General features: G+C 44.0%; 11 protein-coding genes across 11 annotated transcripts; 6 read left to right on the forward strand and 5 right to left on the reverse strand.

The window, feature by feature from the left end:
- Window positions 1-379: 379 nt before the first annotated feature.
- L203_103942 (uncharacterized protein) lies at window positions 380-5,274 on the forward strand (the record flags this gene model as incomplete). The annotated part of the gene is made up of 19 exons (XM_066213332.1): window positions 380-568; window positions 706-1,170; window positions 1,219-1,476; window positions 1,528-1,767; window positions 1,824-2,144; window positions 2,193-2,321; window positions 2,373-2,551; window positions 2,639-2,775; window positions 2,828-2,864; window positions 2,916-3,101; window positions 3,157-3,422; window positions 3,479-3,780; window positions 3,835-3,946; window positions 3,993-4,095; window positions 4,148-4,529; window positions 4,583-4,615; window positions 4,673-5,081; window positions 5,136-5,194; window positions 5,239-5,274. 19 exons carry the CDS (start codon window positions 380-382, stop codon window positions 5,272-5,274), a joined length of 3,843 nt encoding a protein of 1,280 aa, XP_066069429.1.
- A 1,149-nt stretch (window positions 5,275-6,423) lies between these two features.
- Window positions 6,424-7,702, forward strand: L203_103943 (uncharacterized protein; the record flags this gene model as incomplete). The annotated part of the gene is made up of 5 exons (XM_066213333.1): window positions 6,424-6,701; window positions 6,749-6,846; window positions 6,899-7,090; window positions 7,143-7,235; window positions 7,290-7,702. The coding sequence occupies 5 exons, from the start codon at window positions 6,424-6,426 to the stop codon at window positions 7,700-7,702; spliced, it is 1,074 nt and encodes a 357-aa protein (XP_066069430.1).
- A 28-nt stretch (window positions 7,703-7,730) lies between these two features.
- L203_103944 (uncharacterized protein) lies at window positions 7,731-9,519 on the forward strand (the record flags this gene model as incomplete). The annotated part of the gene is made up of 8 exons (XM_066213334.1): window positions 7,731-7,756; window positions 7,841-7,931; window positions 7,992-8,356; window positions 8,429-8,544; window positions 8,601-8,815; window positions 8,875-9,043; window positions 9,100-9,428; window positions 9,487-9,519. 8 exons carry the CDS (start codon window positions 7,731-7,733, stop codon window positions 9,517-9,519), a joined length of 1,344 nt encoding a protein of 447 aa, XP_066069431.1.
- Window positions 9,520-9,728: 209 nt separating this feature from the next.
- Window positions 9,729-12,155, forward strand: L203_103945 (uncharacterized protein; the record flags this gene model as incomplete). Its single annotated transcript, XM_066213335.1, has 5 exons — window positions 9,729-9,776; window positions 9,832-9,904; window positions 9,970-10,805; window positions 10,854-11,420; window positions 11,475-12,155. The coding sequence occupies 5 exons, from the start codon at window positions 9,729-9,731 to the stop codon at window positions 12,153-12,155; spliced, it is 2,205 nt and encodes a 734-aa protein (XP_066069432.1).
- A 70-nt stretch (window positions 12,156-12,225) lies between these two features.
- L203_103946 (uncharacterized protein) lies at window positions 12,226-13,188 on the reverse strand (the record flags this gene model as incomplete). The annotated part of the gene is made up of 4 exons (XM_066213336.1): window positions 12,226-12,632; window positions 12,691-12,950; window positions 13,006-13,069; window positions 13,116-13,188. 4 exons carry the CDS (start codon window positions 13,186-13,188, stop codon window positions 12,226-12,228), a joined length of 804 nt encoding a protein of 267 aa, XP_066069433.1.
- A 388-nt stretch (window positions 13,189-13,576) lies between these two features.
- Window positions 13,577-16,634, forward strand: L203_103947 (uncharacterized protein; the record flags this gene model as incomplete). The annotated part of the gene is made up of 3 exons (XM_066213337.1): window positions 13,577-13,618; window positions 13,667-15,716; window positions 15,769-16,634. The coding sequence occupies 3 exons, from the start codon at window positions 13,577-13,579 to the stop codon at window positions 16,632-16,634; spliced, it is 2,958 nt and encodes a 985-aa protein (XP_066069434.1).
- A 243-nt stretch (window positions 16,635-16,877) lies between these two features.
- On the reverse strand, window positions 16,878-18,388 carry L203_103948 (uncharacterized protein; the record flags this gene model as incomplete). Its single annotated transcript, XM_066213338.1, has 4 exons — window positions 16,878-17,121; window positions 17,172-17,656; window positions 17,714-17,795; window positions 17,844-18,388. The coding sequence occupies 4 exons, from the start codon at window positions 18,386-18,388 to the stop codon at window positions 16,878-16,880; spliced, it is 1,356 nt and encodes a 451-aa protein (XP_066069435.1).
- Window positions 18,389-18,585: 197 nt separating this feature from the next.
- L203_103949 (uncharacterized protein) lies at window positions 18,586-19,558 on the forward strand (the record flags this gene model as incomplete). Its single annotated transcript, XM_066213339.1, has 7 exons — window positions 18,586-18,589; window positions 18,652-18,659; window positions 18,713-18,749; window positions 18,799-18,892; window positions 18,946-19,154; window positions 19,207-19,370; window positions 19,418-19,558. 7 exons carry the CDS (start codon window positions 18,586-18,588, stop codon window positions 19,556-19,558), a joined length of 657 nt encoding a protein of 218 aa, XP_066069436.1.
- A 126-nt stretch (window positions 19,559-19,684) lies between these two features.
- L203_103950 (uncharacterized protein) lies at window positions 19,685-20,993 on the reverse strand (the record flags this gene model as incomplete). The annotated part of the gene is made up of 8 exons (XM_066213340.1): window positions 19,685-19,761; window positions 19,810-19,932; window positions 19,984-20,165; window positions 20,218-20,276; window positions 20,338-20,524; window positions 20,587-20,726; window positions 20,777-20,899; window positions 20,955-20,993. 8 exons carry the CDS (start codon window positions 20,991-20,993, stop codon window positions 19,685-19,687), a joined length of 930 nt encoding a protein of 309 aa, XP_066069437.1.
- Window positions 20,994-21,481: 488 nt separating this feature from the next.
- L203_103951 (uncharacterized protein) lies at window positions 21,482-25,108 on the reverse strand (the record flags this gene model as incomplete). Its single annotated transcript, XM_066213341.1, has 9 exons — window positions 21,482-21,596; window positions 21,650-22,096; window positions 22,147-22,280; window positions 22,331-22,516; window positions 22,570-23,436; window positions 23,486-23,677; window positions 23,727-24,413; window positions 24,462-24,853; window positions 24,904-25,108. The coding sequence occupies 9 exons, from the start codon at window positions 25,106-25,108 to the stop codon at window positions 21,482-21,484; spliced, it is 3,225 nt and encodes a 1,074-aa protein (XP_066069438.1).
- A 779-nt stretch (window positions 25,109-25,887) lies between these two features.
- On the reverse strand, window positions 25,888-27,351 carry L203_103952 (uncharacterized protein; the record flags this gene model as incomplete). The annotated part of the gene is made up of 4 exons (XM_066213342.1): window positions 25,888-26,622; window positions 26,675-26,920; window positions 26,965-27,280; window positions 27,329-27,351. The coding sequence occupies 4 exons, from the start codon at window positions 27,349-27,351 to the stop codon at window positions 25,888-25,890; spliced, it is 1,320 nt and encodes a 439-aa protein (XP_066069439.1).
- Window positions 27,352-27,460: the final 109 nt, after the last annotated feature.

Below are 27,460 nucleotides of genomic sequence, written 5' to 3' on the forward strand. Positions count from 1 at the left end.
TCAAGAGCGTCTAATACATTACTTACCAACGATATGATCATCTTCTTGGAGTACCACGCCTGGTTGATACTAATGAATACGAAGAAATCCAATGGCCTCTTTAAAATTCAATGTAAATTATGCTGCTAGGATGCTCTGTCTTCATGATCTTGGTTGATACGTTTGGCTTGAAGGATCCTCATGGGTTGTTATATAAGAACAAAAGAAAAGTTGACCTTTTGAAGCCCAAGTTGTATTTTAAAATAAGTAAATGTTTGGTTGCGATGGACGGAATCAAAATCCAGATGACCATTTAATTATCTTGTAATTAATGATATACTTGCTTTTGGACATCTTTTCATTTTATCAAGAGCCGACTTTTTGAATTTTTCAAAAAGCTATGCCTATGGACCCGGCGAGCGAAGCAAGAAGAGTAGTACCTAATACATCAAGCTCCTTGCTTTCGCAACCTTCTGCAAAGCCTGAGCCTATAAGTAGGCTGGAACAGGACTGTAATAATATGTCTGAACTAGCGACGAGCGCAAGTCACGAATCAAAGATGGAGCAGAAACACGAGTCACCTCTTCGCGTAAGTAAACTTGAGCGTGAGCATCATTGCTTGATCATCCTTGCCGCTTGCCAATTTGGTTATAGGGTGGATGACTCAACTTGATCTGTGGTAAACTACTCGCCGCCTATGCTGACCATATCCTGTCATATTATTAGCAGCGTGAGGCCCCGGTTCTCATAGAAACTCAAAGGTCAAAGCCTCCATGGCAGCCTTTGAAGATGAAGGAACACATAAACTCAGTGAACGTAGATGAGAGAGGGTCAAAGTTTGAAGACGAGGAGCCAAAGCAAGTGGCAGAGGACGCAACTCTTAGTAAATGGTCTACACTAAGGAGTCGCGTCACTCCCTTGTCCATTGGCGCACTAAATCCAAATTTGACTCGAGCGTCAATAACAAACAGTTCTTTGCCTGTTACATCAGCGCTTTTTGCAGGACAGTTGCCCGTAATGATTCTCAAAACGTGGTTAGATCGTGATGAATATGGGAGAAAGGCTGTGCCAGTGCTATTAAGCAATCTGAAAATCAAAATCGATGATAGCATAGGATTTCTACCAGAGGAACATCCCAGCAAAGAGATGTATAAGATAGAATGCGAATATGGCGATGGGGCTGTGAAATGGGTATGTTTTCACTATTCAGTTATTCAGTGCTATCCTGAGTTGACAAAGGTGGTCTACCGAGAACTTCGAGACTTTTTATCACTTCATGCTCACTACAAAGCAGCCAACATTGGTACTTCTGTTGCAGGCCTTCGCTCTACTCGTAAAGTTGAGATACCCGACTTTCCAAAGATGAGCATCCCTTATCTGAACAAATTTGAAAAGTCATTGGGAGAACGAAAGTCCAAATTTGACGGAAAGTTAGACTACGCCAAGGAGTGTAGAGCGGCGCTGCAACATTACTTGGTCCAGCTCATCTGTGCAGTCGTGAGCGATATCTATTTCATATTAGGGAAAGGATTCCTGACTGTGTACTAGATTTTTCGACCAGAGTCCAATCGTCTTTGTATATTTCTTGAGCTTTCCGCATTAACCCTTTACCTTGCTCCTCTTGGTGGGTTTCAAGGTAAAGCAGGCTTTCTGAGGATTTCAGGCTCCAATGCGTCTCGGCGAGCTAACAGGCCAGGGATAATGCCCAGCAGCTGGAGATTGGGCAAAGAGCCTAAATGGTTCATAGTCAGAGACACTTATTGTGTTGCTACCACTGGACCTGAGACGGTAGGCTTAAGAACTCACAATGGTGGTCGAGTGAATACAGTGCTTATTGTTGGTAGACCGATGTATACGACGTCTTTCTTTTTGACTCTGATTTCACGATTATCCGCCCAACAAGGTATTATCGCCAAGGTGCACTTATTCTTTCGGGACATAAGGCCACAAAAACTATCAAAATCGACAGTGATGGTGTTTCACAGAACCATGAATCTCTTCCATGGATTGATGCTGAAGAAAACAACGATAGAGCAACGAGATTTGGTAACGAGGAGGGAAGCAAGTTACAAAACATGAATTATGAGAAGGAGCTTCAAGCAAGTCAACATACTTTCTATATCATGAATTCTGGGCGAAAATTAAAATTAGTTGCCAAGAACGCTGTAGGTAGCAGAAACAGCATCAAAAATTGTTAAAACTAACATGAGCAGAGACATATGTATCAGTTTATCGTTTCAATGGAAAAAATCGCGGCACAGTGCATTTGGACGAAACATCACAGGTTCAACTCTTTTGCTCCTGCCCGTGTCAATGTAGCTGCTCAGTGGTTGGTGGATGGCGTCAGTACTTGTTGGCCTTGATGTAGTTTACGCACTAATCATTGACGAAAGCGAGACTATTTTTGGAACCTGAGTCGAGCAATCAACATGGCAAAAGATCGGATATACATTCACGACTGGTGGATCTCCCCAGAGATTTATCTCCGCCGCCCTGGTGATGAACGGTACAGGCTTGATAACCTGTTAAAGCGTAAGGCAGAAAGCGGAGTAAAGATATTTATTATCATCTAGTCAGTCATCTCATCTGGTGAACTTATCTTTTTACTTTTGTTCTCATCAATAAAGTTGTATCATAACACCTGCTAATTTGCCCTTAGTAATGAAGTTTCGGACAAAGCTACCCCTGTGGATAGTATTTACACCAAAAAATCTCTAATGAATCTCCATAAAAACATCATGGTTCAACGTTCGCCCTCACATCTCCAAACCGGTACTCTATATTGGTCTCATGTGAGTGGATATGTCTGAGATTGAGTTGACATAATAGCACGAAAAATTATGTTTAGTCGATGAAACAATTGCTTTTTTAGGTGGCCTTGACTTGTACGTTCAAAATCATAGTTTTCTTCGATGCCAACTCCAATTCATTCCCAGGTGCTTTGGTCGCTGGGATACTTCACAGCATATCCTTGTCGATGATGAAAATACTGCTCCTGATGGTCCCAATGGTCCTGTCTGGCGAGGCAAGGACTATGCAAACGAGCGGGTCATGGAATACTCAAATCTGGATAAGCCATTTGAAGACATGATTGATAGATCAAAAATTCCTCGAATGCCCTGGTACGTCCTTAAAACTTTTCAACAGATAGATGGTTTCAAATTCATTCATTGTTAGGCACGATGTAGGTCTGCAATTTGTTGGCCAGCCTGCTCGAGACCTTTGCCGTCACTTCGTACAACGATGGAACCTTCTCATTCGAACCAAAAATCACAAAAGACATATGCCCTTTCTGCTTCCTCCTCCCGAATTTACCAATAGACAGTTACAAGAGCTAAAATTGCAAGGGTCTTGCGAGGTGCAAATTTGTAGATCTACAGGTCCTTGGTCGATGGGTACCTTCACTAAAGTTGAGTGCTCAATTCAAGAAGCTTACTGCAATTGCAAGTATCAATCTTATCTTTAATCATTTTGTGTCACTTCATAATTGTATAAATAGCTATACAAACATCTAAGCACTTTGTCTACATTGAAAACCAATTTTTCATCACCTCCACTATTGTCGATGGAATCGTTATCGAGAACCGAATTGGTGATGCCTTAGTCGAGCGTATCATACGCGCACACAAGGAAAAAACGGCATGGCGAGCTTGCATCATCATTCCGCTTTTACCCGGCTATTCTTATCCCATTGATTCGAATGAAGCAAGCTCGGTAAGGCTGATCCTCGAATTCCAAAACAAGACAATTTCTCGCGGGGTAAATTCGATTTTCTCCAGATTAAAGGAGAAAGGCATTGAGGTGAGATATGAATATCACTGGTTAAGGACTTAAGAATTGAATGACATGCCGTAGCCTGACGATTACATCTCATTCTTCTCCTTACGAGGATGGGCCAAATTCAAATTAGGTCACTTGACTACAGAGCAGATCTATATCCATGGGAAAACCATGATTGTGGATGATCGTGAGTCAAGAAACTCATCCGAATGCATAGACTAATTGAGAGACAGGATTGATACTTTGTGGTTCAGCGAACATCAATGAACGTAGTCAACGGGGCGATAGAGACTCTGAAATACTAGCTGTCGTTCGTGACATCGACATGATTGACAGGCGAGTCGAAAAGGGCCTCAGGGAAAGCTCAAAAGTTGATTCATGTTTCTAGCACTATGGCTGGCCATCCATTCAAGGTTGGGCGTCTAGCCCACTCTCTCAGAGTTCGTCTCATGCAAGAGCATGTAGGCGTTGATGTCGATAAGCTTGACGAGGATCCTGTCATGTCTCAGAAACCTTTGACAGACGATGATGATCCAGGTGAATGGGTGTCCACCCATGGAATGCGAAGATATGTTGAAGAGTCAGCAAAGGTAATGCAGGAAGAGAGGAGCGATAGTGGAAAGGGTGCAGTAAACAATCCTGGAATAGAGGCTCAGGTCACATCTGAAAGTACTCTTCCCTCTTCCTCAAGCTTTAAACTTGACTTGTTTAACGATCCGCTGGAAAAGGAGTTCTGGAATGATATATGGATAGCCACGGCCATCCGCAATGTACGTAAATACCATATGTGAAATTGTAATGGAGCTAAATAATGATTCATCAGACTGAGCTTTTCCGAAAAGTCTTTCGCTGTATTGTAAATCGTCTTATCTGGAACACAATTTTAGAATCATTGAAACTTACCATATCATAGCCAGATGATCTTGTCACCTCTTGGGCTCAGTACAAGGCTTTCGCAAGCTATGCTGATAAGTTGAGTAATGGATCTGAGAAAGCCACTCAATTAACATGCAAGGAATCTACCGGAATTCCATTGGCAACAAACACTCAAGACGCGATGGGAGGTCGGACTAATAGTGGTCAAAATGATATAACATTAGAAGGGGAGCCAGACAAGAATGGGTTCGTATCAAATATCATCAAAAACCCATTGGGTCGATCTCCTTCACATGGCGAAGAGAGCAGCGAGAGACTTTTAAAAGCTGAAAAAAGTGAACTGGAGGCTCAAGAGGGTAAAGGGTTAGGTTCACCCAGTGGTTACACGCTCGAAGGGGAGAAGGACAAGTTGGAGATGCTGCTAGATGAGGTTCGAGGACACCTAGGTGAGCCTTTTGGTTTATGACAGGGATTGAGAAAAAACTCGTTAATGCTTGTAGTAATATATCCAACTAAATTTTTAGAAGGCGAAGACATTGCCAACAACTTCCTATTCAACGTAAGTTTCATGATATGTTTAAGTCAAAACTGAGGAGAATACAGTCAGACAAGATACTACCTCTTCCAATATACAATTGATAGCTTAGTCTATATCGACATCCTAGTCATCAGATACCCAAAGCGCTTCATCCGCTTTGGTATTACTTTGTAATCTATAATCCAACTCTTTGACCTAATGAATCAGTTTCGGAACTCGGCGCTATTCTTTCTAGCTTGGATATCCAGACGCCGCATGGCACAATCCAATATTATTTAAGTCTCGAGAATCCGACGCTACTACAAATATATTTCAATCTACGACCCTCCATATTTCATGCCAACTATAGCGTCATACTGAGCTCTTGTCAATAAACAAGTGATTAGGCCACCGACCACGTGCTATCATGTTTTCCGTGCTGACAAAGAAACTCCCAAACATCCGGGTGACCGTAGCTTCAATGAAACCCACTGGCATCAAAGCGATTCAAACGACTGAAAGGTTTGAGCTCTCACAATGAACTCTATGATTGCCAACCAATGCCCTCTTCACATATTCATATCCAGATTTTCAGAGACGCCGAGTAATACGTTTGCGAGGTATATATTCCAAATGCTTATAGAATACAAGTGCTCGAGACGATACAAAATGCCTTTTTGTCACCGTACAGAGTCACCATGACCATTTTCAGTTTATGAGTACTCTACCAACTCCTTCGCCTCAATGAATCTCCTTCTCCTTTTACATCAAAACGTTGGTAATACAATCCAAAACACCTTCGGATTCACATTTTTTCAGCCAAGAGTTGTGAGCAGAGCATAAACTAAAACATAGTTCAAAGCATTAAGTACGAATCGTCTTCTCAAACGACTACATGTCAATCACCTCTATGTTCTGCTATTCCCATCACATAACCAATATTAATTACTTTGGTGGTCGCAGATCATGCCCACCATTCATACAAGTCAACATGGAAGTCTCAAAGTATATACGGCTCTAAGCTCAAGTTGCCTTTATGTAGAGTCCAAGTATGATGCTTAACAGAGCCTCTACATGCATGAACAAGTCCAAGTTGCTATTGTTTAGTCTTGATCATGTTGAAATGAAGATAAAAAACAGAGATTATTCAGATTTTTGTGTTTATAACTTTACGAATTGAGTACTTAATTGGTAATTAAGCGGAAAATTACTTGGTCCTTTTTTATATTCAATTCATGAAATTCAGTTCTCTTTTTCTTTTTACATATACAATGCCTCAAATTGTCTACACCCTCCGTCTTATCCTTTATTCCATTCTCCTACTCTCCGTCTCTTTTCTCGCCGTATTCATTGCCCTCTTATGCACACTCACAGGTCATAGGCTCAACACAAATTACTATGTTGCCCGCACTTTCTGGCACATTGTTGGGCCCGCCATAGGTTGGAAATTTCATGTGGAAGGCGAAGAGCACCTTTGGGAACTGCCAGACAATGGTGGCAAGGCGGCTGAGGGTGGAAGGAGTATGGTTATGGTAGGCAATCACCAGAGGTTGGTCTTCTTCCATCGGTTTCATCATAACTAACTGTGCTGGTCAGTTTTGTCGACATTCTCTATTTAGGTAGAATATTCCCCAAACATGCAGCCATCATGGCCAAAAATTCAATTAAATTAATACCAGGTCTTGGATGGTTTAGTATGTTTTCTCCTTGCCTGCTTCGTGTCGCTCTTAACCGCTTCTACTACAGTGATGATGTCGGGTGCTGTCTTTATCGATAGGTCAAACAATAAGTCAGCGGTAGCAAGTATGCACCAGGCTGGAGAAGACATGAAGCGCAAGAGGATTTCTCTGTGGATTTTCCCAGAAGGTACTCGGCACAACAAGGCAGACATGGATCTTTTGGATTTTAAAAAGGGAGCTTTCTACCTCGCGGTCCAGGGTAAGTCCATGTATCTCCTTTGCGCTTGTGAGGGCTCACTGGGTATCGGTAGCGGGTGTACCCATCGTCCCCGTTGTCTGCGAAAACTACAATCACCTATTTGATGGCAAAACTCGGTTTATTACAGGCGAATTGCGTATCAAAGGTTGGTCTAACCACTTTCTTGTCGCAAACAAGTATAGGCTGATATTCTTTCCAGTTCTCCCTCCTATACCCACCGCCAATCTCACCACTGCCGATGTTCCTGCCCTCCTCGGCCGAACACGCAAATTAATGCTTGATACTCTGCGTGAAATCTCCCGACCTGCCTCAACGCCTGGCTCAAGCTTTCAAGCTGTTCCTTCCGATCCGTTACTTGGTCAAGGTAAACTAAATCAATATGGCACAGTGTCTGTCGCACTTAAAGATCACAGCCTAGAGAGTGCTGAAGATGAGGTAGATGTTGATGGCGCTGAAGCAGAGGCTGAAGCTGCTGTGGAAGATGCTGTGGAAGATGCTGTAGGCGAGGAAGAAGCTCACAACAAAGCCACAAAATTCAAGTTACCCAAAAACTCAAAGAAGATGGAAAAAAAAAAAAAACAGCGAACCACTGGAAGCAAGCCAACCCGATAAAACGAACCAAATGGAAGAATCAAGTCAAATGGGGAAGCAAAGATTAGCTATAGCGTAAGCTAGCTTCTCTAGTTTTGAGGAAAATTCATCGGCTTATGGTGGACAATTTCCTATGCTTTGGATGTGTTGATAATGCAGCATGATTTCGGATTTCTTTTTGCCTGTTGTTGGGGGAGTTGAAAGCCACATTTACTCACTAGGCGTGGAATTGATGCGTTGCGGACATAAAGTCCGTCTCGTTGCTACCAAAGATTGTTTGCTATCTACTAATATTCTCTTACAACTTTAGGTAATCGTCATTACCCATTCTCATTCAAGCCGAACAGGCATTCGCTATATTACCCCTTCCATCAAAGTATATTACCTCCCATACCTTCCTATCGCTTCTTCTGCGTCCCTTCCCAACTTTCTTCTGTTTCTACCCTACTTTAGGCACATCATTCTCTCTGAAGGTATTCAGCTTGTCCATGGACATGGTTCTCTTTCAAGTTTAGCTCATGAAGCTTGTTTTCACGCCCCATTATTGGGTGTCAAGTGTGTCTTTACAGATCATAGCTTGTTTGGATTCGGAGATGCGGTTGGGGTCCTGACAAACAAACTTTTAGCAGGTGCTTTGAGATGTGTCGATGAGGTTATCTGTGTGAGCAACACTGGGTAAGTGTTTGTTTTCCTTTACATCCTCTCACAATTGAAGTCTTACGAGCTGATTAACGAATTACAATGAAGGCGTGAAAACACGGTTTTAAGAGCTCATATTGATCCGTCCACTGTCTCAGTCATTCCAAACGCCTTGGAAGCTGATCAATTCTACCCTGATCCTTCAAGAGTCGATCCCAACTGGAGTAAGCTCATTGTTTTTCCAAGTCTCAAAGAACCTCTCTCTGACTGATAGGTACAGTAACGATAGTAATAATATCTCGTCTAGTTCATCGTAAAGGCATAGACCTCTTAACATCCTCTGCTCCTCAAATCTGCGCTCTTTTCCCTAATGTGCGATTTATAGTAGGTGGTGATGGACCCAAGATGGTAGAGTTGGAACAGATGAGAGAGAAATATGAGCTACAAACGAGAGTTGAACTGTTGGGTAAAGTGAAACCTGGAGATGTCCGAGACGTATGTCTGTTTAGCAAAATGACAATAGGATATAGCCAATGATCTATTGATGGGCATAGGTTCTGACAAGAGGACAAATATATCTGAACAGTTCTCTGACTGAGGCTTTTGGTATATCGATCATTGAGGCGGCTTCAACTGGTCTTTTTGTCGTCTCTACAAAAGTTGGCGGAGTACCTGAGATCTTGCCTAAAGACATGATAGAATTCTGTCGTGCCGATGAAGACGGTAATGCTCTTTCGTCTTGCATTGCTTGCCGAGCGAGGCTAACATGTGTTGGGCAGATGTGATTCGAGCATTAACTAACGCTATACATGCGATTCAATCAAGAAGACACGAACCCATCACTGCCCATCAGAGGGTTCGTTCCATGTACAGTTGGTCTAATGTATCAGCACGAACCGAGGCAGTCTACAAACGAGCCATGTTGCGCCCGTACAAAGACATAGGGCAAAGACTGAAAAGATATGCTGAATTGGGTCCCATCTTTGGGTTCATTTTGTGTTGTATTATCGCAGTACAACACTGGTTTTTCTGGGCTCTAGAGTGGTGGGCTCCCATCATACCAGCTGATCTTGTCAAGGAGAACTATAAGGTGGACAGATTTCATGAGGTAAGTGATACAGAGATTTCAGAATGGTTTGAAACCTACCGCCGACATTCATTGGCAGATTATAGAGCATGAGAGGCAACGTCCACCATAAAAGTCACCTAAATAGCCTGCATAGAATCTTGGCGGTCATTAAATGATAAAATGTATAATTCACCCATAATGATTGAGAAACTAACAGAGAACATTTTTAATAATTGAAGATTAATTCTACTTTGAAATTAGTCACGTGATACTCTTCAAAAGTTAGTTCTTTTTAATACAATCTTTTCTCTTTATAAACAACAAAAGAAAAAGAGACAAATGCCAAAAGCAACTAAGAAAAAGAAGGAGAAGCAGGCAGATTTCACCGTATGTTTATGGAATCTACGAGATTAAGTTGATGCTGACTGTTTGAAATGTATAGAAAGCTAAGCTTAAACTTGGAAAGGGCAAAAAAACTGCCTCAAATGCGACAGATACTTCTTTCAAAGCGCGATGTTGGTCACTGTTCTCCTCGCCAGCGCTGCACATGATTGATTTGATGCTGAAATGCTTTATTTAGCAATTGCGCTGCCAGGACAGGAGGCTCTCAATCGTGCGCTTTTGGTGAAACAAGGTGGTGCAACAGAACCTTCAACTGCCAATGGTCTCACCCTTTCCGATCTAGCTATACGACTCCGGCACCCTAATGCAGCCGTAAGGAAGGAATCGTTAGGAGGGATCAGGGAAATTTTAGTCATCAATCCCTCTAGAGAGATCAACAAGGTGTTGAGAGCCCTGGGTGGGCTGATAACGGACGATGATGCTGGTGTGCGCAAGTCTTTGCTTGGATTGATTGAGTGGTACATTGCTCGATTACCAGTCTCTGTGCTTTCGCCTCACTTACCGCTTCTTGTTCTTCAAACATCATCCGCGCTTTCTCACATCTTTCCAGAGATTCGATTAGATGCCTGCAAGCTCGTTCATGTACTGTTACAGCACGTACCATCACATGTGGTCAATTCATGGCCTGACGAGAACTCAAATACGCTTGAAGGTCTGCGGTTGGCAATAGGACTGAGCGGCGGAAAGGGCGCAGACTCTCAGATTGGCAGGTTGACTGGTGCAGCCAAGTTGGTGACGATGAGGACCATACGAGAATTTGTGCAGATTGGGTTGAAAACACAAGAGCGGGAAATATTTGGAAAAGGATACATTGTGAGCGAAGATGATAAAGGATACAGCAGATCCAAGACAATTGGAGAGACGCCGATATTGGAAGATGTACAACTTGAAGGATGGCTTATCGGGCAGAGACCTATGTGCGACTTGAGTGAAGGTGGGAATGTATGGGAGATGGGACAGATTGGGCCTTATGCAAGTCAAGGTACCAATGCAGGTATAATTTATGTGCTATCAGTGAGTTGACTACTTCATTGACGGGTGAACACGACTAAACACATATAGCAATTGTATCTTCAACTTCATCCTCTTTTGCTCTCTACGTTCCTTGAAAATGCCCCAACCGCCTTTTCTCCCTCTGCAATAGTCATACCTTCCTCAACTTCAGAAGATGTTCCTCTTGCCTTGTGCGAGACTGCAGCAGGTCTTACGCGGGCTTTGGTTGACGCTATCTTGGTCCGCGTGCCACGCGGGGTCACCACCCCTGAATTGAAAAAAGTCAGGAAATGCATGGCGGACTTTCATAAACGTATGACTGGATGGTTTCCGTTTCGCTGCCGCGCGACGAAATCTTCTGGAATCCCCCCAAGCTTTGCATTGTCTCTTGTTTATGCTGATCTTGCTATTCTTCTCTCGCCAAGTATTACCGCTTTGAAATTGAAGAAAAGCGGTATGAGTCAGCAGCGCGATGGCAGAGTGGGGGAGAGTAGCTGGAGAGAAAGAATCAAGGCTGTTGAAGAGGCATGGAAAAACACAACATTAGAGGACAAGAATTTGAAAACAGGAGGGCGGAGCAACGAACAAGGGTGGTGGGCGGTAGAAGAGGTAGCAGATTGGGTGTTCCAGGTTTTGGTATGTCCAAACCACTCTCTAGATCGACCGAATATCTAAGTTTGCTCCATGTAGACTCCCAAAAAAGACATGCTCACGCCGAATCTCACCTCCGAAGCCTACTCTTGTTTATTACCTATCGTATGGGCCCTCCTCGTACAACCGCCCTCGTCATCGTCATCAGACAAAATCGATGTGCCTACCCACACTGGCGTCTCGTTCTTAAATCATCTGCTCTGTCAAGGATTTCAATCTTCGATACGTCGTCTAGGGGACGAATTCATGATCTCTTTAATACATGCACATGAACAGAAGTATCCAGTGTTGCCCCTCTACTTTCCACCCCATTCAGCAATCAGGCCATTGATAAAGAGATGGTTTAGCTGTGTTCCAAAAGCGTTAGTCGAGCATGATGTCAAGAAAGATGGAGAACAAAATGACGAGAGGTTGTTGCGCTTTCTGTTAAAAGTCGGTTTGAAAGGAGAAAGAGCGTATGAGCAGCCATACAGCTTGCTCAACATTGCGGACTTTTCATCAATCGCTAATCTGCTCGCATCTTTCTTCTATCTTTCGCAGACATCGACAGGGCCCATGCCAGGGCCATGGACAAAGTTAAGTCGGGAGTCCACCAAGAAGTTAGGGTTAGATGTAGCAAAGGTCTGGAAAGAATGGGACAGGGATGGGACAATGAGAAACGCTGTTGAGAGAGCATGTGATCGGACAAAATGGCATGATTATTGGGTGAAGTCTTCATAAGTGCGTTAGTTGCTGGTGCCGCGTGTACAATGTACTCTTTTGTATCACTCTTGGATTTATGCATGGAACTTTATGGCGGTTTGGTCTCTTGCGCCATAGTCCACTCATACATTCTTCTTTCCTCGTCCTCGATCTCTCTTAACCTCTTGTTTATATTTGTTCTCTTTTCTTCTAATGTTTGCAGGTACTCTTGATTGCTAAGTTTTCTTACAGGAAAGAATTTAGACAAGTTCAACATTATTCGCTCTGGCAAAGCCGGTGGTAAATTCTGAGAAGCCGGAAAGTCGGATTTTAGAGCCTCAAAAGATGAAGATGGATATGCAGATACTTGTGGAGAAGATTCCTGTAGGGGAGATGCTACCGGACGATCAGCGAGGTAGTTGAGACGCCAAGCTCGGAATTGGTTGACAGAAAACTGTAAGGCCGTAGTGATGAGTGCTGAAGTAAAAGCGGCTTTGACAAACGTTGCGCGGCCACCTTTGTGAGGCGCGTGTACCCGTCAGCGTGAGGACTTGCTATTTAGGTTGCTACTGACGAAAGGCAGATGATAGACCGCCACCTGCTAAAGCACCTGCTAGACTAGAATCCAATAGCCTGTTAGTTCTGATTTGACCTATTGACATAGAGTCCGCTTCAAATAAACTACTGTCCTGCTTTTCTCCGTGTAGGGTCTTTTCTTCTAGTTGGCGCAACCGTATAGAATGAGAAGGGGTAGCCTCGATAGCGACCAACAGCGGGGACACGAAATACTCTCGAAGTGCTGAAACAAGTAAGGCCCTGTTTCTGCTCGAAAGACTAACCAAAGAATGTCAAGCTTGCAATGGACGTGTTGACAGTCATGTTTATTGACAAAGCATAGGGATTTTTTGCCTGTACTATTCCAATTGATGCGCCTGTAATGGCGCCCAGGGTAGCTGCAAGTGGGTCAGCGTGAACGAGAGAAAAGCTCGCTCGACTTGCCTGATGCAACGATCCCCTTTGCGGCTAGAAGGGGTGACTCTGGGTCAAAAGGATAGAATAGTTGTGACCTCATAGTTTGCGAAAGACTTGTAAAGATAAAATAACATTTAAAAGAAAAAAAAAAGAAAAGAAAAGGTGGTGATGAGCGGAGTTTCAGAGATCTCCCTCTTCCTCGTGTCAGGGCTGAACGCGTCCGTGTGTAGATGGATTATGTGTCGCTCATTTTTGTTTTTCCCATCCCTTCTTTATTTCTCTTTTACATTTCTATCTCGCCTTTTTTTGCCTCTTCCATTACCTCTTCATATCCTCTAACCATCTTTGGCAGCTCTCTTGCTTCACCCTGTCAATACACGCTCGTTACGACTCACCCATTGCGGCTGTCTGTGCGCTGTGCAATCAGATACACACTACCCGACTCTTGACTTTCCTTTTCTTTCTGTTCCAGCGAATCGTTCTTGTCCATGGCTACGAGAGAAGTCAAGCTGGCATCTGCAAGGAAAAAGGCAAGTACACCAACGCGTTGACTTTGTCAGCTTACTCGTCCAAAATAGCTACACTCATTCCGCGCATCACGTGCTTCCGCTGACCCACAAACGATGCCTCTAATCACAGAACCTTCACTAAACTATAGTAGGGAAGAGAATGATCATTTAACAAAGGCTCGTCTTGATCAAAAAGCAGATAGCCAGGCATATTCTCATGGACTACATCGCAAATCGGTGGTAAACCTCTTGGACACTCCAGATCAAGCTACATCCTCGGTTGAGAAGCAGGTAGCAATACGCGACGAACAGGTCGTGGAGAGATTGTCCACCTTCACCTTTGGCTCAAAACCTTCCAGTGCTACGTTCCCTCCGAGGAAAAGACAAGTCCCCAAGCACTCTTCGCAAACCCTATTTAGCCATGGCATTCAGTCAGCTGCTTCCCCTCCTGCATCTCCCAACCGCTTTTCTTCGTTTTCCTCGAGGCCCCCAAGCTTGGTGCTCACGCGTCCGCCTTCAGGCTCACTAGAATCACCACCAACTGCTGCTGAGCGAAGCACTATGCCTTCACCCCCCCTAGCAACAAGGAAGAAACATCATTCCCATACCCGATCTAATTCTATATCTCTCCCCAACCTCAAGCTCCATAATGCCAACTCTCGCCCAAATTCCCTCGGTGTATCCGTATCCCCTAGTTTTGGGTCTCCTGTTTCGCCCGTATCTACAAGTGACGAACCATCTTTCCGCTCTCGCCTCAGCGGACCCTTCAATAGCCAAAAACTGAAATTTGAGCCCTCTGGACGAGGCGCAGAGGCTGAAAAGGACCGTGAGGAATCTCGAAGACGGGCTCTTGAGAAACTTACTGGTAGCCGTTCAAAATCTCCTGTGTTGGAATCATCTGTAACTGAGATCAGCTTACCCATCCTTGACGAGGACGAAGATTACTCTTCTGTTTCGTCATCGAGTAGACCGCAAAGTTACACGTCATCGCTCATTCTACCCCCTCTTTCTGCGTCGTTATCACCTCCGTCTGCTCTTTCGGGCTCGCCTCTAACTTGGAACTCTTCTGATGATTTGTCTCCCTCAGATGGAACTGAACGATGGTCTGGCTATAGTTTTGGACTTCAAAGGGAGCTATCAGCGGGGCGAAGTGAACCGTTGGTGTTTGGGATGGAGTTTGGAGCTGCTATGGTCAAAAGACCGAGCATAAACAGACAACTGAGTGCTTTGCAAGAAGTAGATGAGTCCGAAGAGGATGATGATGACGATGATGACGATGTTGAGAATACCCAACAGAATATCTTTCCAGCTCTCCCTCCTCTGCCTTCCGTCTCGCCTCCTATACCTACAGAACGGTTTGCTAAAGCATTGGAGCCTGCCTTCTCACCCACCGGCCTGAAACAGCTTAAACTAAGTAGTATGGCAAGCCCGCGATTGGTTGATATTCCTGGCTCGGCTGATAGCGTCAAAACCTTCACTTTTTCTAATGGCGCCTCGAGTAATTCAACCCAGGCTTCGATCACAACGAGTCACCCTTCTTCGCCAACCAAGAGCTACGGCACCATTGGCCGTGGACATCCTGTAGATACAACTAACACAGCCAAGAACCTTCCTGTGCGCAGGCGTACAACTCCAAGTTCTTCTGGTTCTCGCAGTTCAATCTCGTATGTCAAAGACGATGCTGTCACTACAACATCTCAGCATGATCTCTCCATCAATATCTGTAATGTGTCTTTTCAAGCCCCTTCTCAATCTTTGGCGAGTCCTTCTTCATTCACTTCCAGCCCAACCAAGGCCGATCTCAGATGGGTTGGCAACTCTCAAAGAACAGGATCCAATAGACCTTGTCCTAGGTCCAAGAGTATTATGGGCAACATCGGCGCTGGTAGAGTATTGGGCGAGGTGGATGAAGTGGGTGAAGAAGGTTTTGATATCAGTGAACGCTCTCGAGAATCGATGGATCAAGGGCACTGGAGAGATGTGCAGCTTGAAATGGAACGCGAGAGGGAAAGTCTTCGAGACGAAGTAGAGCTCTGGAAAGGCAAGTATCAGGTCCTGAAGGAGAAACTGGAAACAGAGAGAAAGGATAGTATTGTGCTCAGAGAAAGGGTCAGGAAACGTGGGTTTGCTATTATTTTCCAAAATCAAAACCTGACAGATTGTTGTGGTAGTGGGCGATCGCCTCTCCAGCATCTCTTCAATCCCAACCGAAAAACTATCCGACACTTTCGTCCATTCTGAATCTCGGCTTATTAACGAAATGCGTGAGCAATTATTCAACCTTACTGCAAGGCTCGAGCAAGAAAGACGTGCCAAAGAATCAGCTATAAATCGCCTGAAAGACCTGCGAGAAAAAACAACTGTTGCTGCTAATGAGGAAGAGCCAGGAGATAACTGTCTTTCTGTCTCGGCGGTAGACAGTTTGTCTACTGCGAACATCACTCCGGCCGCTACTCCACCGCAGATTGACCAGCCTATACATATTACTATGTCCTACCCGATTCATCCAGATATCTCGCCGTCGCTTCTTGAGCAATCTCATGCCAGTAATGAAAAGAATGAGAGACGCAAAACCCCAGATTTGGCTGCTCGTTTCCGAGGATGGGGCTTCCCCAAAGAGTTACCGTTGGATTCTCAAGGATCCCAGGCTCGCGATAGTCGCCGTGAATCCTTCTTTGGACTATCTAATCCTCTTCGACGTACGTTCTCAGATGATGGCGGCACAAATGGGCAGAAAGGATTGGAGAACGGGATGGATTTACCTCCGTTTATGGTGTCGGAAAGTGGTGCAATGGGGATTGAGACAATGCCGACACAGCTTGCCGAGAGGAGGGCCGTCTCTGATTCGGGAAGAATATCGCATTCGGAAACGCTCTTGGAGATGGGAAGGGGACGAGATACTTTGCCTTTCGAGTCGACGACAATATCCACGACTGCATCAAATTGGGAAAACAGGTCAGGTATCATTGGGCGTAGCACGAGGTTGGATTTTCGAAAGGGGTGCAAATACTGCGTTGGACAGGTTTTCGAAGTGTAGAAAGCTTGAATCAAGATAGAGAATAATTGTACTTTCTTGTAGAATATGGGCTTTACAGGTGCGACGAGACGGACGATCATTTTGAAGAGTTTATCTTGTTGAACATCTATATCATTACACATATTTTCATACCTCTTGTTTAGAAATGTATCTTCACTTGTACACATTTTCCTGGGCTTTGACTGCAACTCGTTTTTACAAGAGAAAAGTATGAAAGAACTGTACATGTCATAAGTGATAGTCTTAGCGCTTCTTATAGACGCATGCCCTCAGAATCGCTTCACCCTCTCTGACCCTTTCCTCCCAGCCATCTTGGCCTCTGACAGATCCTAGGGGTACATTCGTGGTTTTGGTAAATTGAAACAATGTAAAGTGTGTAGAGGGCTGGGATTTTTCTTCCAATTGAAAACCAAAGGACTCAACTTTCTGGACGAATGCCTCAATAGATATGAAGCGTGATGTTACTTCGGCGATGTGGAAAGTGCCTCTGAATTTGTTTCAAGATGAGTTACGTTCTAGATAGAATGAAAAACATACCCCTGCTTAAGGATTCTACAAGCTTCGCTGATTCCTCCTACCCAATTGGTGCCCATCAAGCTTAAACAGCAGACTACAACATCCACAATTTCCGACGAATATGAACATCTGTTGACTTTTTTTGTGTTCTTTTTTCTGATATTTCCGTTGTTAGCTCCTATGAGTAATGATGGCGAAGAATCTGATGCAATCAGCCGACCGGGTAAAGGTACTTTCTCAAGAAAATCCGCTTCTACGACCCAACCACCCATTTCTCTTTCGGATGCGTTTTGGAGTTCTTCTGTCCCTGGTACACCGTTGTCACCAACAAGATCAAAACTCAGGACAACTTTGCCTTTAGGCATGAGTGCTTTAGCTAGGCCTGCGTCGCCACATCCAAGGTCGGCGATGATTGTACCAGTGGGCAGAGTGGAGAGGAGTTGGATGAGATGGGGAAGAGGGGGATTAGGCCAAGCCGACGTGAGAAATCGATGAGTCTGATGATACTACATGTTGATATGAGCTTTCAAGCGATTACAATTCCATTCAGATCTGAGACTGACATCGGCAAATATCTTTGGATCTTTTTGCATCATGGCCATGGCCTCTGCCGAAGGTGTCGAATACAGCTGCTCATTGATCCATCTAAAGACATAGGTCAAATATCTTGCATCTCAGCCTAAGACTTCTCACCTGAATCTTGCTTCTTCAAGCTTTGACTGCATGTTCTTCTGCATGTCTGTCATTGTTCCTTCTCCACTAACTTTGAGCTTCTTTGTACCAGTTGATTTTACCTGGGATGGTATAGGCAATTGGACAGGTTCTGGTAGTTTGGAAACCAATGGAATTTTTTCGGATTTGAGCTTTTTAAGAAATGCTGATTTTGCTTGAGGACCTTGATCTAAACTCTTCACTTGAGAAATCTCATTCACCCTTGTCCCATTATTACCATTACTCCTCCCAACACCTTCCTTCCTGTTTTTTTTACTCTTCTTCTTTTTCTCACTCAGGCCCATATCATACTGGCCCTCATCTTTCTCCTTGACATCTCTGTCTTCAAATCTTCTTAAAACCTTTTCAAAGTTGATATTCGCTTGCTGGGTAACTTCGTTGCTTGTTGGAAGGCTAAACCGCTTGCGCTTCTTTGATGCCTGGCTGACTTTTGTGCTTGATGATAGGACGAGTTCCGCCGTAGATAATTTGTTTTCGAATGCTGAAGGAAACAGCGACATACCCATAATATAAATTTGTAAGAATGATTTCTGCCACAAGTAATGATAATTTAAGAAGAAAAAGATAACAAACCTCCACTAAAGAAAATTGATTCCGTCTGCTGCCAGCCATTTATCATTCTTCATCTTTTGCAGCTTTTGTATTTATCTAATTTTACAACAACAATTCGATATTCTTTCATCTGGAAACAACAGAGAAATAGATGGGTGAGTGGTGATTTAGATTCAAAGAGATATAGGGTTGATAAGGACACGTTTTTTTTTGGCAGATTATCAAGTAATTCTATATTCTTTTTCTCTTGTAGCAGACGTAGACTAACTTGGCTATAGAATCGAGCAGGTGCAAACAAGGGCAGCGGTGGTGTTGGTGGGTGGATTATATAAATCCCCAATAAGGAGCTAAAGAAGTGATACAGCTGGTGCTTCTGAGACTGCTGTCGATAGAAGAGAACGTCTTCGAAAGCTTGCTCTAGAGACCATTGACTTGGCAAAGGATCCCTATATCCTCCGGTTAGTACAACGGAATAGGCCAAGCATTGGTGGTTGACGTGTTGCGTTACTAGAACACATCTGGGAACTTTGGAATGTCGTCTTTGCCTTACACTTCACGTCAACGAGGGGTCCTACCTTGCCCATACCCAAGGTAAAAAGCATCAAACCAATTTGGCAAGACGTGCAGCCAAGGACAACAAAGATGAATCATTGTTGATACAGGCTCCTCAAACACAACATCAAATCAAAAAGAAAATGTTTGTCAAGATTGGAAGACCTGGTAAGTGAATGGATCCATGTGTGCTTCGGACTAGTGCTAATGAACAATGAAGGGTACAAGATTGTCAAAATTCGAGAACCTGTAAGCCAAAGGATGGGATTGCTCTTTACTATATCGTTGCCAGAAATCAAGCCTGGAGAAAAACCACGACGGAGATTCATGTCTGCATTTGAACAAAGACGAGAGATTCCAAACAAGGCGTTTCAGTATCTCGTGGTACGTTTATGAATTTACTCTAAAGCTGCCAAGCTTATAAAATGCAGCTGGCAGCTGAGCCGTATGAAACGATATCGTTTGCTATACCATCTAAAGAAATGGTGGATGCAGAAGAAGACCCTGATTCAACGTGGGAACACTGGGACTCAGATGAAAGAGTATACAGTTGCCAATTTTTGTACAAGTAGTATAGATTCTATGGATTCTGAGAATACTATGACTTCCGCTCGCAATTATTTCCATAACTATAACACAAGATAACCTATCAACATAGTACAATGATGTTATCAAAGACTTATTCCATATCTTACCCATCACCCAAGCCATTGACCATTGTTCAAGTGCAAAAAGTGACCCGTCATGGCATTTGAGTCGGCAGATGCGAGGAATACTATTGGATTGGGTTAGTTTGAAGAACTACAAGGATTGATGTATTCACCATAGGCAGGTCCCATTTCTGCTGGCATACTCGCGCGTCCGTGAAGGGGAGGACCGCCAAGAGACCATCCTTCCATGTTCTCCGCCGGTCGGGAGGCGGGCTGCAGAGGAGTATAGACGGGACCTGTCACCCGAGTTAGTACTTTTGCGCTGATTACAGACATCGAGACCTTACCTGGACAGACACCGTTGACTCTAATTCCCTGTGGAGCTAACTGCAGAGCCAAAGATCTGGTGAATGAAATGATAGCACCTTTGGTGGAGCTGTAGTCCAACATGGCTGCAGATCCTTTGAATGCTGTAACTGACGAAGTATTGATAATGGCTGAACCACGCTTGAGATGAGGAATGGCAGCTCTACAAATAGTATTAAGGTTTCTCAACCGTGGAATATGATAAGACGGCTTACTTGGTTAAAGCAAACATGCCAAGAATGTTGCTCCTAAAAGTGCTCTCAACATTGTTCAACTAGTGAGCAACATTCAGTACGCTTTTAGGCACATTAAATGAACCGGATCTTAAAACCTACATCAATCTCAGGTAGACTCTTGCACATGATTTGCTTGCTTGCGTTGTTGACAAGGATGTCAAGCTTCCCAAAATGATCGATATGTTTTCGTACGACATCTGCAGCTTCTTCAGACTTCATCAGGTCATGAGCGAGAAGAAGCACGTCTTGACCATCTTGCTGGATAGCCTTCTTCACCCTTTGTGCGCTATAACATTGAATCTTCATTAGCCATTGTGACATTAGGTCTTGATTCGAGCTTTTACATACTCCTCCTCTTCTTCTGGGAGGTAGACAATAGTCATATCAGCCCCTTCTCGAGCAAACATTTGAGCTGCAGCGCGCCCAATGCCAGAATCACCGCCAGTGATGATTGCCGTTTTGCCTTTCAGCTTTCCGCTTCCAACATACTATACGCGATATCCTTTAGTCTTATAATAGTTTACTCTAAATCGCTCACCTCTTTCAAGCAAGGTTTCCCATCATCATCCCATGTTTCCAACTTGGTAAACTCTGCCAGAGGGTCCATATCAACATCTTTTCCTGGCAACTTTTGCTCCTGAGCTTTGATATTGGTCAATTCCTACATGATACTCAGCCGCTTTCTTCCTATTGTCCACCAAAGCCATCTCACGCACCGGGTAAGCGGTGATAATGTCAAGTTTATCGCTGCCCATTCTAAGACTTGTCGACTTGAGATTCCTGATAAAAACACTTGTGACGGATGCGAGTACGTGAGGCCTGATAAAAATGGAACTTTTTCTAAGAACAGCCTGCCTTGCAAACATTCACAACAAAAGCAAGATTTCAGTGATATTTTTTAAATGTCTGTTATATATACCACTGTCTTTTGACAGTGGTGGAGAAAAAGTTGTGACGTCAGTGGAGCTCAAAAGTGGAGGCAAGCTGGAAAGCTGACTTTGGAAAATAAACAGTGACGGCAAATGACGATAAAAAGTTAACTTTGATTTTATCATAAACTTTTTTCTTTTTGCAGAGATTTCGTACTTCACAGTATTTCTGTATGAGCGAGCGTTTACTTCTGACTATGCTGAACACTGTAGGTTCTCAGTATCGACAGCAACTGCTGTAGACGATGGATTGTCGTGGCTTTAGGAAATACAAATTACATGCAAAATACTTTAGAAATCCATCCAGATCACTGTCATCTCGAGCCTCGGTCGTCCCCATGCATTGGTAAGTGATGCGTTGCATTGGCAAGCATTCCTTCCACTCTTTGATCTCTCGCTCTCGTACTTGAAATCTGTTTCTCCAATTCTCTAAACTCAAGTCAATCATTGAGGCGGTCTCAAGCAGTAAAAAGATGGCATACCTGACTTGCGCTTCCAATTGCTTGGCCCTCTCTTTTCCACCTTGTTTCTCAGTTTTGATCTTTTCGCTGGCAACCCTCAGCCTGTTCTCATACTCTTTCACCCGTGCTTCCCACTTGTTTTCTGCTTGTCCAACCTTGTTTTGATATTCGGCTAACCTTTCTTCCAAAGCAACTACCTGGTTGGATGCCTTCTGAGCCCGAGTCTCAGCTGCGAGAGCACGCTCAGTAAGCGAACGAATCTGCGTAGACGATTCTCCTGCACTGCTTGTTTTGATGGACGCAATTTGCAAAGATAGATCAGCGTTTCGGTGTTTCAGAGCATCGATTTCGCCTTCCTTCATGGCAAACTTGCTCCGCCATTCGCGCTTGGTAAGCTCCAACTTCTTGACGGCCGCTTCAAATTGATCAAGCATCCTCCACTTTTGTTCAAGTTGTCTTTTGAGCGAACTAAGTTGAAAAATTAGGGCTCGGATTGCAAGTCATCAAATGACACTTACGCCATGCGCTGATCAACAGAAATTTCGGTGTCTCTTATCTTCCTCTCAAATTCTGTTCTGATGGCGATCATGGATTTTAGCCTCTGCAAAAGTATATCTCTAAACAAATTGAAGTTTGCTGGGGTAGTGATATCCTTATCTCATGAATCAGATATACTACTTTCTCAATATATAACGTACGCACCTCTGTTCCCACAAATCTGCTAACGTCTTTGAATACTCGAAGTAGCAGCTCGCTTCGTTCTTGTCTTTGACTCTCAGACTGTTTCTGCAATTGGAAGCGCTCTTGTTGCGTCTCAGTCAGAAGAGGCTCCAGTTCTTCTATACGCTCTCGCAAGAGATTTGCTTCACGTTCATATTGCTTGGAAGTCTAGCGAAAATTGATGAGCCTTGTGTCTCCAGTATTCACTGTTTGATGCTCACCTTAATTGTTTGGTCAAGTTTGTCTGAGATATTTAATCGTCCTTGCCTTTCTGACGCCAATCTGTTTTCAACCTCTCTGTGTTTATCCAACATCCTTGCAACCTCTATATCCCTCTCCCTGAGATCTTCATGTGTCTTCTCAAGTTCTTTCTTAGCAATCTCCAGCTCATCTTCACATCTCTGTAGATCTCTTTGTACTCTTTCAATAACAAGTTCCAAGCCATATTTGTTGCTAGTATGCTCATCACCAAGTTTTCGTCGTTCATTCTCGACATCTTGGAACTTGCGCTCAAGCTCCGCCAGGTCGCGATCACGTAAAGCGACTCGCTCACGAGCAACGCCAAGCTCAGCTTGAAGACGCGATATGAAGGTGTCTTTTTCTGAGAGCGCTTGATTATGCTTGGATTGCTCTGTAGCAATCTCTTGCTTTGAAGAATCTTGAGCCAGTTTGAGGGCCTCCTTGCCTTTTTGAACTTGATCTAAAGCTGCATTCTTCTCTTCTTGCAGTCCGCGTCTTGCCTGTTTGAGAGCGCCGACTAGCTCCTCATAATGCCTTTTCTCCGTTTCAAGTGCCTCTAAATCAGCTATAAGATCTCTTTCTTTTAAGCGATACTCTTCCAACGCCTCCTCAAGTTCAAATACCCTTTGTCCATATTCTTCCAAGTCATGATTGGAAGCTAAGAGTTCCTCATCTTTTGCCGCGTTATCGCGTTCAATATTTTTTAGTGTTTCTTCCAGCCGGTCATGTGCTTCTGCTCTTTCAGCTTGTAAGTCCTGAATATTTTGCAGGGCGCTGGCAAGATTGTCTTCTCTTTCGGCTAACATGTCTCGAATATCCTTATTTTCTTGTTCCCTTACATCTAAAGACTATTCATAGATAAGTTTATATTGCGTTCGGTTAACGGAAAAAACTAACATCTTTGAGCTCGTCGACTTGCGCGCGAGTCTCCAACACCTCATTCCTCCATTCTTCAGCCACTTGCTGTAATTCTTTCTCATGCTCTTGAACTTGTGCATCCAGCTCTGCATTAAGCTCGTCAATCTCTTGTTGACGGTTGTCAAGCTCAATCTGAGCAGCCGCAAGTTTGTCTTGAAGTTCATTGAGACGCTTTTACCTTTTAATTATAGCCTTAACAAGATGTTGCCAACAGACTCACCTCTTCAAGCAATTCGGCATCTTCTTCAGACATGATGCCCTTCTTCACCATAGAGAGATCAGCTTGCAAAGAAGCATTCTCTTGTTCAAGTTCTTCCACTTTCTTTGCCAGTCTTTCTTCTCTTCCTTTTCCGATACCGACACTCTCCCTTACTACTTTTGATCGCAACTCTTCTAGATCCGCTTTCAATTGTTCGACATCTTCCTGCCCCCTATCCGCAACATCTCGGAGCTTTTCGATCAACTCATTCTGATCATCCTGGTTGGCCCTCGCATCGTTTAAATCTTCTTCCAATTGCTCTGCTCGCTGGCGCCAAGCAGTTTCTGAAGCTCTGACCTTTTCTAATTCTCCTTCCTCTTCGCCCTTTGCGAGTCTCTCCAAATGCTTCAGATCTGATTCTGCAGCCCTACGTTTCTCTTTTTCCTCCTTCCACAATCTTTCAAGTTCTCTCACTTCCAAACCTTCGCCTTTCTCCCTTGCCGCAGCTGCCAGGTCTCTGTCTTGTTGAGTCACTAGTTTCTTAAGTTTTTTTAGCTCTTTGCTGAGAGTGAGTATTTCAAGTTTTAATTTGACATTTTCTTTAAGCGCGGCCTCAATGTGCTCAGGAGCCATATTGGAAAGACGTTCTTTGAGAAAGTGATTCTCGAGTTGGAGGTTGAATACCTCTTTCTTTGTCTCTTCCAAATGCTATGTTGACAATGAATATCTAGACCCATCAAGGTTAAAGACACACACCTTTTCTTGGTCTCTCAATGTGATAGGTCCATTGAGTTCTCCGGCAGCAACACTGTGTCTCCCACTCCTTGCACTAGGTCCACTGTATTTTTCTTTTGATTGCGCTTTTTTAGGACTCGCCAAACTCAGGGCGCTTAGTATAGCTTCATCATCGGTCTCTTCTCCTTGTCCATACCTTTCTTCTAAAGAAGCCGAAATATCTTCAGAGCCAATGGAGGAGTTTGATGTTTGACGCTGAAGTACACGTGAGCGGCGAGGTGCTTGGCTGGAATGACCAAGATGGGAGGAAGATCTTCGAACAGTTGCGGGCGGGGAAACCGTCAGCAAAGCGGCTCGTGGTGGAGAAGGGGTGGACGGAGGGGAAGATTGTGCTTTTTCTTTAAAAGAGGGAGCTGCCCAACAGGATGAGAGTTGTCCATGTTTAAAGTGCGATGCAACGAACCTCTGGAAGAAGGCTTGGGCAACCCAGCGTCTGGCCCTTCTTGCCTATGATTGTTATCATTTTCGTGATCCTCTTCCGACCTAAAGCTTGACCCCATTGACCCCAGCGATATATCAGGCAATGTCTGGCCGTTTGCCATGGCTGTCGCATCACCGCTCGATGTCGCTGGAGACGCCATTAACGCCGCTAATGATGTGGGCGGCATGTATTACTGTAAGCTCAATTTGATGTCTGCGGTTGTGAGCTGTCGTTGTTTTCTTTCCCCTTGGTTAAAATAAACTGAGAATGAAATTAGATGAAATATATATTTGTTTCTATTCTTGCAGAAAACATTTGTTTACCTGTTGAAGTGTGGGGCCCCTAGTAAAATTAAATAACATTAGGGTTATTCATTTTTACGAACTGAATAGTGTTCAACTCGCGTCCAAAAATGAATAACCAAATTATTGTACTGGCAATATAAATTTAAGAGAATGTCTTTTTGTAAAGTATAATTGTACATCTCATCGTGGATATATAGACAGCAACATTCATCACATACTCATATCGAACCTCTTATTGATATACACGTTTTGATCTGGACATGGCATTTGCCAGAATCATAGCCAAAGTGTTTGTAATTTCCACAACGCCTTCTTTTCATTGTGACTTTGGCTTCCCAAGAAGAACGTTGGCGGCTTCCGCGAACATAGTACTTGACCCGATACAACGAAAGCTTGCTGTATGTCCGCCCACGTCTGCGATGTGAGGTTAAGTGAGAGGGGTTGACAATCTCCTAATATCTTGTTGGACAAGTCGGCTGGATTTCATGGTCACATTACTTCAGAGAACGTGGAAGAAGCATCGAGCAGAGTAATGATGACGGGTCACTTATGCTGCTTTGTCTTCGGTGAGGTCAATACAACTTAATGATCATGTTGTCGCTCAGATGAACAAAACGAAGAGAACCATCACTGTAGCATGAGAGTGGAATATTTTACCACATCATATATCCTTCAACAAACCCTTGCCTCCTCTTCTCTGCAAAGCCTCTGACAAGCCCAGCTCACTCTGCTGCTTGAAGAATCCAGCATTCGCATGTTCCTTGCCAAACTTGGCACGCATCCTTTCCTCTCTCTCCAACTCTTTTCTTTCCTCCTCGACCCTCGCTGCAACGGTCTTACTACGTTGAGAGTAGAGCTCATTGGCTGAAGCAGACATAGCTGCAAGGCGGGCAGCGCGTTGTTCTTCAAGTGACTTAGTTGCAGAGTTGTTCCAAGGTTGTGATGGAGACAAAAGAGGACGTGAAGCGCTCTCAGGCCCAAGAACTTGAGTGGAAGGCCGTCGAGGAGATAGATCACGATCATTACGACGATGGTTGCGCTCATGCTCTCTCTGATTGTTTCTGCCTCTCGGATCATCCCTGTGTCTTGTGTGATCACGATGGTCCCAGGACCTAGATTTGTCCCTTCTAGGACTCTCATCTTTATATCTTCTCCTTGGCGAATTCGCCCTTCGATATTCTTCGTCTTCCTTCTTGCGACGGTCCTCTCTGTATTCTCTTCTCGGCGATAGAGACCGACTTTGGTCTCGGCGATTTCCATGTCTGTCGTCTCGGGAACCATACGAATCACGGCCGGGTCGTCTATAATTATGGTCACGTTCGTCAAAATAGTCAGAAATAGGTGATCGAGATTCATTGCTGCGATACGAGCGGTGATGCTTTTTACGCTGCCGTTCCTGGCATTGAGATGTTAGTAACATTTCAAAGAAAAGTACGATCAAGACTTGCTTCTTTCCTGGCCTTCTTTCTTGCTCTCCTCTCCTCTCTAGATTCTTTTTCGCCATTCTTATCCTCCTTGACCTTCTTGGCTTCTCTAAGTTGCTTTCGAACATCAGGCCTATTCATGAGAGCCGCCATGGCAGCCTGCTCCTGCTTTTTAATAGCAAGAAGAGGATCTTCTCGGATCTTGGCTGCAGTGTCTCTAGCCGTATTGGCGTTCTGAAGCGCAATAAACTCCCTACTGGCGGCTCCAATCTGGCTTCATCAGCTCGCCGCCTTATCACATTCTGAATGCTTACATTCTTGTCGCCTTGACTCAAAACCTCGTCGACTCGCTTCTTACCAAGCAGATACTCCTCCATATCTCTTTCGCCAATCTTTGCTCCACCAAGAGCGCCTCCTTCAGTGCCGGGAGCTGCATACATCCAATCAAGTTTGTCTATCCTTTTTTTGCCAGTTGAGGCTTCTTGGAGCCGATGCAACTCTTCAAGCTGGCGTTCTTCTTCACGCTCTTTCCGTAATTGAGATAGCTTCTTTCTCTCTTCATTGGCCGCCTTTTCGGCTTTCCACACACGCTCCTGGTTGATCAAGAGCACGGGATGCCAGGACTTTTTCCTAACAATAATGTCAGCTGGGTTTACAAATATACGGCGGATTACTCACATATTCAGATCGCCACCACCCATCTTGACAACTGTTCTTTATGACTGATGCTGTTACAAGAAGTATACTCTTTTGGGTACTAAAGATAAAGCGAAATAAATGAATCTCGCTGTGAAATGAAAAGTAATCATG

This window comes from Cryptococcus depauperatus, chromosome 4 (genome assembly GCF_001720195.1).
Source record: "Cryptococcus depauperatus CBS 7841 chromosome 4, complete sequence".
NCBI classification, from domain to species: domain Eukaryota; kingdom Fungi; phylum Basidiomycota; class Tremellomycetes; order Tremellales; family Cryptococcaceae; genus Cryptococcus; species Cryptococcus depauperatus.